Source organism: Ranitomeya imitator, chromosome 2 (genome assembly GCF_032444005.1).
Source record: "Ranitomeya imitator isolate aRanImi1 chromosome 2, aRanImi1.pri, whole genome shotgun sequence".
Taxonomy (NCBI): Eukaryota; Metazoa; Chordata; class Amphibia; order Anura; family Dendrobatidae; genus Ranitomeya; species Ranitomeya imitator.
In genome coordinates this window covers 221754520-221765450 of record NC_091283.1, presented here as the reverse complement: position 1 = coordinate 221765450, position 10931 = coordinate 221754520, and the positions used below count along the sequence as shown (strand labels likewise).

Sequence of the window (10931 nt, the reverse complement as noted above, 5' to 3'; positions counted from 1 at the left end):
AGGCCTCAGGAATGCAGCTGCCGCTGGCTGTACCAGGCTTCCTCACACTCTGCCACAGGTGGAGGAGGGGATGGGCTCCATTACACAGCCTCAAGCAGTTTGGTGATTTGGGACTTGTTATTTTTCTATTTTTTTTTTAAATTCTATTCAGAGGGTGAAATAAGTATTGAACACGTCACCAATTTTCTAAGTAAATATATTTCTAAAGGTTCGATTGACAGGAAATTCTAACCAGATGGCGGTAACAACCCATCCGATCCACACAGGCAAAGACATCACCATAGGTATCCATAAGCTGTGTAATAATGAGAAATGACACCGGGAAAAAGTATTACACACTCACTGAAATTTACTTCGTGCAAAAAGCCTTTATTGGTGATGATGCTTCAAGGCTCCTCCTGTATGGGGAAACTAGTCGCAGGCATTGCTCAGGTGTGATTCTGGCCCATTCTTCCACACAAACACTCTCCACATCCTTCTGTGACTCTAAGCTTTAGCTCCTTCCACACATTTCCTATTGGATTCAGGTCCGGTGAGCGGCTCGGCCATTCCAGCAGCTTTATTTTATTTCTCTCTGAAACCAGTTGAGTCTCCTTGGCCGTGTGTTTGAAATCCTTGGCCGTGTGTTTGAAATCATGGTCTTGCTGAAATGTCCACCCTTGTTTCATCTTCATCATCCTGGCAGATAACAGCAGATTTTTATTAAGAATGTCTCAGCACATTTGTCCATTCATCCTTCAATTATATGAATTTGCCAGTGCCATAAGCTGAAACAGTCACACCGAGCAGTTCCCACCTTCAAACTTCATTGTTGGTATGGTGTTTTGTGGGGGGTGATATGCAGTGCCTTTTGGCCTCCAAACACTGTGTGTATTATGGCATCCATTGTGTTTAATTTTTTGTCTCATCTGACCAAACTATATTCTCCCATTACCGGTATTTTATAGACTTGTCTAATGTTGTTGAGCAAACTCTAAATGCACTTGAACATACATTTTGTTCAGCAGTGGAGTCTTGCGTGGTGAGCGTGCGTGCAGGCCATGGAGGTCGCGTGGTGAGCGTGCGTGCAGGCCATGGAGGTCGCGTGGTGAGCGTTTGTGCAGGCCATGGAGGTTGCGTGCGGAGCCTGCATGGAGGTTGCAGCACTTGTACCTGCTCATGTCTTTGTCGCTCTCCTTGGTTCTTGGACAGCTCTTCTGATTCTTTCCACTTCTCTGCCTAATATCTTGCGTGGTGCACCTGGCCGTACCTGACATGTGGTGAAATGTGCTTTCCACTTCCCGTCTATGGCCCCGACATTGCTCACTGGAACTTTATGTAGTTTTCTCATGAGCTACATGCCCATATAGACAGATTGGGGTGATCCTACTGACTGATTCTCTATAAACATGGTAAGTGATAACTTTCCAACCTCTGGGGGTCCAACAACAATGGCCCCCACCAATCCCAATATATTCGATGCTCTGAAGAGCCCCGGCTGAATGGAGCAGAGGTCGGTCATTTGTACCGCCACGCCACTCCATCCATTCTGAAAGGGCTTCTCCGGGGAGACAGTGTTAATGGACCCATATAGACTATAAAGCTAGCATCCACAGTGTCACTTCTAACCCGGACACTGCCTACTATTGAATGTGAGGGTCGATCGACTCCGTGCTCCCAAACCCTCCTGGAACATCACGTGATCACATCTCCTTCCATGCAGTCCAAGACCCTGGAAATGGCCAACCGCTGCCAGGCTACCACAGTCCTTCTGTGTGAGCTCATGGCTTCTGCCCCTGCCCGACACATAACGCACGCTCATGTCCTGTTCTGCAGGGGATCGCAGCCTATATTTGCAGCTTTTTTATGGCATGTCCTGGAAGGTGGGAAGCAAAGACTGTGTAATAAAGAAGCTGTGAAATTAGAAGGCATGGATCCAGAGTGGAATGGGAGGAGAAGGGCAGAAAGAGCTCAGATAAAATAACTGTAGCCTGGCAGGGGCTCGCTGTGCCCACCAGTCCTCAGGCTACATGGAAGGAGATGAAGGAGATGCAATTGGGGGGCCGGTTTACTAGAGGCCATGAGCAGCATGCCGCGTCATCTATGATGTAATGTCCCAGAAGGGAAGGAGGAGGACACTGAGGAGCAGGTCCACCAACACATTCAATAGTAGGTACGGTCAGGATTACAATCGCTTCTATGAATGTTGGCTTCATAGTGTATGCTGGCATGCCCATTATCTCCATTACTCTATCTTGCCGTATACCTCGTTAGTGTGAGCATCGAAGATTGTTGAGCGATGTGCCCTGGCGCCTGCTGTTGCCCTGGCGCCTGCTGCCCTCTAGCCTGAATCCATCTGGAGCCTCATCCGCCTAGGTTTTCCAAAGTGATGACGCTTCATGTAAAAGTTGAGGTCTTTCTCCTGAAGACGTGTTGGCGTTTTTGCCATCGTTCTTTTATGGCAGCTTCGTCACCGCCATCTTTTTCCTATACTTTCAACTATAAAGTGTTTCCAAATGAAGCTGTCTCTAGAATGTACTTGCTGCTTTTTTCTTTACTGCTTCATGGTTTCTGAACCCCAAAGTGTAAAGGAGATAAAAGACTGAGCATGAGCACAGCCATATCGCTCTTACATTGCTGTGCGTTATCTTCCTTTTTTTGGCTTATTACAGCATCCTGAGCACATACCTTAATATATTATCTTCCAAGATAAGTGCCATATATGTGTATCAAGAGCTATTTAAAGTGTAAGGGTACAGTCACACAGTGGCACTTTGATCGCTAGGACGGCACGATCCATGACGTTCCAGCGATATCGTTACGATCTCGCTGTGTCTGACACGCTACTGCGATCACGGACCCCGCTGAGAATCGTACGTCGTAGCAGATCGTCTGAAACTTTATTTCGTCGCTGGATCTCCCGCTGTCATCGCTGAATCGGCGTGTGTGACGCCGATTCAACGATGTCTTCACTGGTAACCAGGGTAAACATCGGGTTACTAAGCGCAGGGCCGCACTTATTAACCCGATGTTTACCCTGGTTACCAGCGTAAACGTAAAAAAAACAAACACTACATACTTACCTTCAGCTGTCTGTCCCCGGCGCTCTGCTTCTCTGCACTCCTCCTGCATCCTGTGTCAGCGCCGACCAGCCAGAAAGCACAGCGGTGACGTCACCGCTCTGCTTTACGGCTGACCAGCGCTGACAGTGCAGAGGAAAGCACAGCGCCGGAGGACAGACACGGAATGTAAGTATGTAATGTTTGTTTTTTTTACGTTTACGCTGGTAACCAGGGTAAACATCGGGTTATTAAGCGCGGCCCTGCGCTTAGTAACCCGATGTTTACCCTGGTTACCAGGGGACTTCGGGATCGTTGGTCGCTGGAGAGCTGTCTGACAGCTCTCCAGTGACCACACAGCGACGCTGCAGCGATCGACATCGTTGTCGTATCGCTGCAGCGTCGTTTCAGTGTGACGGTACCCTATCTCCTTTCACAGAACTTTGGCCATGCCATAGAGACGAGCCAGAATTTTTCATTAGTGGAGGTCAGATTCCGGAGATCCCTAGTCTCATGTGGCGGACATAAACTCCCGAACATAGAAACTACAACACAAAGATTGGGAAGTTGTGCAATGATGAAAATCACAGGATGGGTGCTCATGTTACTGAGATATTACCCTTTTTGAGGGTAGTATGAGCCCCGTGTGCAAATATCCCCACACTGAGTGCACTTGGGGGAATCATCAGAATCCACAGTTGGCAGCTCCTTTGCAGTTGGCGACCAATGATGTCCCCGATGCACTCGATGGGGGACGAGACTGGTTCCGCTGCAGGCAATGGTAGCTCGCCTAGGCCGCGCAGGTGGCTCCATATATACCAGCAATGTGCGGCCTGGAACATGCTCTCATTACCTCGCAAAGGTTTTTCATGCGTTGTCCATGTGGTCTCCAGACAAATCTGTCATTGCGTTCAAGTCAAAACCATTTCTCATCGCTGTGGAGGATAGACCTCCATTACGGTCTTGTTCTGCACCCTTTTAGCCTTTAAGAGCGGTGGATTGAGGTCAATGGACACCTATCGTCAGACTCGTAGCACAATGTGATGACTGTCGGTCCGGTGATTTCGATAACTCCACAACTTGTCCTGTGTTGCATTATCAATGCGGGAGAGTCTAGAACCGACAGTTCAGCTTTCTGCACCTATAAGTCTATGTGCACACGATCCGGAGTTGCTGCGTCTTGGACGCTGTGTACCTATGCACCGTCAAACCCGCAGCGGCCAGATGTTACAATGTAGTGGGTGGGATTTCAAGAAACCCCGTGCCCACTATGTGTGCACAGACGCCCGCGGATCACCCGTGGACCCTGACATGCGGCGCGTCTTTCCAGACCATAGTACTTCTTTCTTTCTACATAGAATGTAGTGGTCAAAGAATTCACCTGCGTTCAATAGATGGCAGCGCTTTGGCTACATTCAAAGCGTGGCTAGTCCTGGATCGTGTGCACCTGGCCGAACATCTGATAAACCTAGGAGTTTGTTGGGTCGATCAGTCTGTGCTACATCCTGTGAACTCCTCTGATTGTCACACTCCTGGAGCAGAAGGTCTGAGAGACACATTGTAAGGTGGGACATGGCTGCTTTGTGGACACATTGTAAGGTGGGACATGGCTGCTTTGTGGACACATTGTAAGGTGGGACATGGCAGCTTCGTGGACACATTGTAAGGTGGGACATGGCAGCTTCATGGACACAGTGTAAGGTGGGACATGGCTGCTTCATGGACACAGTGTAAGGTGGGACATGGCTGCTTCGTGGACACATTGTAAGGTGGGACATGGCAGCTTCGTGGACACAGTGTAAGGTGGGACATGGCTGCTTTGTGGACATATTGTAAGGTGAGACATGGCTGCTTCGTGGACACATTGTAAGATGGGACATGGCTGCTTTGTGGACACATTGTAAGATGGGACATGGCTGCTTTGTGGACACATTGTAAGATGGGACATGGCTGCTTTGTGGACACATTGTAAGATGGGACATGGCTGCTTTGTGGACACAGTGTAAGGTGGGACATGGCTGCTTCGTGGACACATTGAAAGGTGGGACATGGCTGCTTCATCCAGTGCTGGAACGTGGATCGTCTTATGTCTTTTTTGCTTTAAATTAAATTGGATGTAAATAAGATTTAACATACTAAATGGACCAAAGTATTGTGATATGTGATATTGTGACACCTACAAGAGCTTTTATGACCTCCCATCCGAGGTCCACAGACCTTAATATAGGGTTGGTTTCCCTAACTGCTTCCTCCCCTCTGGAGGCGTTCTATAAGATTTTAGTGGTGCTGAACATATGTGAGGTCAGACACTGATGTTGCACCAGAGGGCTGGGGAGAGGGTCACAATCTGTGTGCCCGCTCATCACAAAGGTGTTTGATGGGGTTGAGGTCAGGATTTTACACCACTCGCCCAACCATGCATTGAAGGACCTTGCCTTGTCACTGGGACACAGTCTTGCTGCAATGAAGAAAAGGCCCACCCAGCCCCCCAAACTGTTATCATAAAGTTGGAAGCTAAAATTATCCAAAATGCTTAAACATTAAGGTCTCCCTTCACTGAAATGAAGAGATGTTAACCATGTCATGTATGTCTCCCCCAGCACAAGGTAGGCAGGCAGGGAACGTTGTCCTGGTAGTCCACAAACGCAGACTCTTCCATTAGATGCCAGATGGTCAAGTGCAAGTGCTTCTCACTACATTAGAATATCAAACAGCTCATTTATTTCAGTTCCTCAATACAAAAAGTGAAACTCGTACATTCTATAGAGTCATTACACACAGAGTAATGTATTTCACGTGTTTATTTCTGTTACTGTTGATGATTATGGCTGACATTTATTAACAAATGTTGGTAAAGGCAGACTGATGATGGACCGGAGCTTTTATATCTGTAGGAACGGAATGAAAAACCTACCTTCCATGATTTAGCGGAATGTACCCGATATTGTCCATTCTGTGATGTAGTATTAGATACATAAAGCTCAATAGAGCACTTTCCAAGGAAACGTCCACTCACCGGCTAATCCTGAGCAATCGTGTGTCTTGCAGATCAGCGTACGTGTGACCACGATGGACGCAGAGCTGGAGTTCGCCATCCAGCCCAACACCACTGGAAAACAACTCTTTGATCAAGTAAGTAAGAGATTTATTGCAGAGTAATAAGTTAACCATAGGACTGTGTTCACACGTTGATTTTTTTTACTGCTTTTTTTTTCTGCAGCCAAAGCGTGATCTTTTGGCAGTAAACAACATGCAGATAAAACGCATTTTCTTGCTGCGTTTTTTCTGCGTTTTTCAGGATCTCTAAGCTCTGCTTTGCTTACTTTAATGCATGTATGTGAAGACATAAAACATTTCTGGAGAAAAAGGCAATTTGGCCAAATTATTTAGTGGAAACTGTCTGAAAAATAGTGGCTGTTCAGAACAAAAAAGTCATGAGTTCATGAAAAAACACAATTAAAGCTTCACATGATTTTTTTTTTTTTTTTTTTTTTTTTTTTTTAATCAGAGCAGCTCGCCCCAATAATTAGAATAACAAGCGATCAACAAGTTATATGTTCTCTAAAATGCTGCAATTAAAAACTACAGCAAGTCAAGCAAAGTCCGGCTCCACTGATGTCACAAAGTGGTGAGGAGGTTTTATTCAGAATTTTTTTAGCCAATAAAGCATAATAAATATAAATATTGGATGACCGTGCTTTCACCGAACATAAGGTTGTGTTCACACATTGCTTTTTTGTTTTTATTTTCCTGACTGAATTGGAAAACTGCAGCTGGTCACTTCTTTCAGCGTTTTTACCCATAGAAAGCAACGAGTGCAAAATCAGCAAAAACAACATTGACATCGGTTTTTGCGGCATTTATTGAAGAAAACAGATAGAACAGGATATGAAACCCATTTATTTTTGTGATATTTTTTTTTTTTTTTCTTCTTAAGTTTAAACCATAATATTGTGTCCCTTATAAGAGCGCAGTGTCAGTATTATTACAGTTTAATTTAGTGATGTGTTAAAGCAAAGAAAGCCCGACCAACTCGGTGCCCTACTAATGTATGCAAGTGTACAATGCCCGACCAACTCACAGCCCTGCCAATGTGTGCAAGTGTACAATGCCCGACCAACTCACAGCCCTGCCAATGTGTGCAAGTGTACAATGCTCGACCAACTCACAGTCCTCTACCAATGTGTGATAGTAAACAATGCCCGACCAACTCACAGCCCTGCCAATGTGTGATAGTAAACAATGCCCGACCAACTAACAGCCCTACCAATGTGTGCAAGTGTACAATGCCCGACCAACTCGCTGTCCTACCAATGTGTGATAGTAAACAATGCCCGACCAACTCACTGCCCTACCAATGTGTGCAAGTGTACAATGCCCGACCAACTCACAGCCCTACCAATGTGTAATAGTAAACAATGCCCGACCAACTCTCAGCCCTGCCAATGTGTACAATGCCCGACCAACTCACTGGCCAGCCAATGTGTGATAGTAAACAATGCCTGACCAACTCGGTGCCCTGCCAATGTGTGATAGTAAACAATGCCCGACCAAATCACAGCCCTGCCAATGTATGCAATGCCCGACCAACTCACTGCCCAGCCAATGTGTGATAAACAATGCCCGACCAACTCACAGCCCTGCCAATGTGTGCAAGTGTACAATGCCCAACCAACTCAATGCCCTGCCAATGTGTGATAGTAAACAATGCCCAACCAACTCACAGCCCTACCAATGTGTGACAGTAAACAATGCCCAACCAAATCACTGCCCAGCCAATGTGTGATAGTAAACAATGCCAGACCAACTCACTGCCCAGCCAATGTGTGACAGTAAACAATGCACGACCAACTCACAGCTGAACAGAGGCCAGTCAGAGTCCAGAGTAACTCTGCTGCCTCATTATAGTGAATGGATCCCTCGAAGGTTTCATCTGAATCACGTATCTTGTTAATTTAGATGAAAACCTAGATGTAAGTGCTCAGCGGAGAACGCACAAAAACAAGTCTCCATTCAGATCCGTCATCTGCTAACAGAAATATAGGGGGCTTACATGTTACTGGTAGTATAAAGTCTCTAGAAAAGCGCTATGACTCCTTACCTCCACCCCACCCCCAAAGAAATCCAGCAAAATCTGTTGCTCTGAAGTTCAAATGCCGCCTTCCTGAGCTCCAGTGTGCCTAGACCACAGTTAGCGTCCACACGTTTGGCATGAACATAGTGAAGAGATCCCACTTAATTTACAAGTGCATGTTTCCAGAAGAACAAGCTGGGCACAATGTACGGGTACTACGACGTACTGGTCACTACAACGGCAGTTTGCAATTTACTCGGCAATATCCACCGCTGCCTGTATATGGAAAATGCCCAAGGAGTCAAATAATTACTACACCTGTAGATAACTTCCCAGAGGGGTTTAACTTCCAAGTTGGAGTTAGTTGAAGGGGGATTCTGCTCCTCGGACAATTAACGTATATACTCGAGTATAAGCAGAGACCCCTAATTTTGCCAGAAAAAACTGGGAAAACGTTTTGACTCGAGTATAAGCCTAGCGTGGGAAATTCAGCAGCTACTGGTGTGAATGCTTTTCTGCCCAATGATGACAGAAGTATTCTGGGAGTGATACCTTTATTGGCTAACCAGAAAATGTTTGCAAGCTTTCAGAGCACAGAGGCTCCTTCTTCAGGCAGGATTACAGATAGATTAATAAGAAACAAGCACAATATTTAAAGAACAGTACAGCAGGACACTTGTTAAAGGGTGGGAAGTGTGATGAGTCCATACATAAGCCAAGATAATCAAATTGGGCATTTTCTTACAAATGGAGAGGTAATGGGAACAATGTTCTTAGTTATCTGGAGTATGTCAGGTGGAGGTGTGAATTGTATCCATGTAGTGACTCCTAAATCCAGGTGTTAAATTGAGTCCTAGTGTCAACGAATTAACGAATTAAACATATTCATATTCATATTCATTAGTTTCTATTCCCATTTTCAAAAATAAAAATTTTACCTATAAAAGTAAAATTGAGACATCAGTAGGTTAAATGTTTTTGAATATCCATATTGAATCAGGAGCCCCCTAAGATGCTCCATACAAAATATGCCCCATATAATGCTGCACAAAGAATAATAATGGCCCCATAAGATGCTCCATTGAATAATATGCCCCATATAATGCTCCATAAAGGTTGATGGCCCCATAAGATGCTCCATAAAATATGCCCCTTATAATGCTCCATAAAGGTTGATGGCCCCATAAGATGCTCCATAGAATATACCCAATATGCTGCTGCGAAAAAACCAAATGACATACTCCGCTCTCATCGCTGGGCACCGAGTGCCGGTGTCCTGAGCAGGCGGAGACACCGGCGCAATATTCACCTGTCCCCGTTCCACCGCCGTGCGCCGCTGTGTCTTCCGGGTCTCTGCAGTGATTGTTCAGGCAGAGGGAGTGCACTAAACACGTCATCACGCCCTCTGACCTGAACACCACAACCAGAGGAATCAGAAGACACAGCGCGGCGGTGAAATGGGGACAGATGAATATCACATGGCTCACTCACCCCCTCCTGGCGCGGTCTCAGTAAGTCCCTGCTTCTCCGATGCGCGCCGGCAGCTTGTTCAGGTGTTCAGCGGTCACATGGTACTGCTCATTAAAGTAATGAATATGCGCTCTACACCTATGGGAGTGGAGGCGTGTCCATATTCATTACTATAATGAGCGGTACCACGTGACCGCTGTACACCTGAACAAGCTGCCGGCGCGCGCCGTAGACCATCGGAGAAGCAGAGACGTGCAGAGACCGCGCCGGGAGGGGGTGAATATGTGATGACAGCCGCCACTCCTGCCGCTCCCCCGCCACCCCTGGGACAATGACTCCCGTATAAGCTGAGGGGCACTTTTAGCCTAAAAAATGGGCTGAAAATCTTAGCTTATACTAGAGTATATACGGTAAGTGCTCTGTATATGGAGTCCGCAAACTATACAACGAAAATGTGTTGTACAAGAGTCAAATAGCGCTCCTTCCATCCCAAGCCTCACCGTGTGGCCAAGCAGTATAGTACTGCCACATATGGGGTACTGCCCTGTTCACAATAAATTCTGTGACAAGATATGGTCAGTTTTAGCTATTTCCTCTGGTGAAAATGTAAAATCTGTTCACCGTTCAATGGTATAAAATCCTGTGAGGCCCATGTGGTGTCAGTATGATCACTGCACCACCAGATGAATTCATTGTGGAGTGCATATTGTAACATGGGGTCACTTATGGGGGGTTCTGCTGTTCTGGCCCCTCAGGGGCTCTGCCACTGTGACATGGCACCCTCAACCGTTCCAGCAAAATCTGAACTGCAACATGGCGCCTCTTCGCTTCTGAGCTTTGCACTGCGCCTCATAACTAGTTTTTGACCAGATATGGAGTATCGGTGAACTCAGGAGAAATTGTGTAACACATTTTGTGGTCCATCTTCTCCTATTAGCCCTTTTGACAATTAGAAACCTGGGATTAAAACTACATTTATTGCAAAAATGTAACTCTTCGTTTTCATTGCCCAATGCCTGGTGGTCGGCGCTCATAGGAAGTGAGCATTTCTGCCACACACAGGTGATCTGATCATCATCGCCTGTTTGTAGCAGAGGCAATCGGATGATCGCAGCTTCTCCCATGGAGACTATTAACATGTTATTGTTCTTTGTTTTCTTCACTTATATAAAGATAATGTGATAATTCGCTTCTTGCTGAACACTAACATTTGCCCCCAGACACGGTGTGCGTGTATCCCTGGATTGTATCTGACGGTATGGCGTTGTTGCCCCAGACGCGGTGTGTGTGTGTATCCCTGGGTTGTATGTGACGGTATAGCATTGTTGCCCCCAGATGCGGTGTGTGTA

At 46.2% G+C, this 10931-nt stretch overlaps 1 protein-coding gene across 1 annotated transcript in view; it reads left to right on the top strand.

The window, feature by feature from the left end:
• Window positions 1-10931, top strand: part of LOC138662742 (moesin) — a 77303-nt gene that overhangs the window by 32950 nt on the left and 33422 nt on the right. Inside the window, exon 2 of the mRNA XM_069748636.1 lies at window positions 6087-6170. Coding sequence (XP_069604737.1) covers window positions 6087-6170 — 84 coding nt within the window. The remainder of the gene's footprint in view (window positions 1-6086; window positions 6171-10931) is intronic.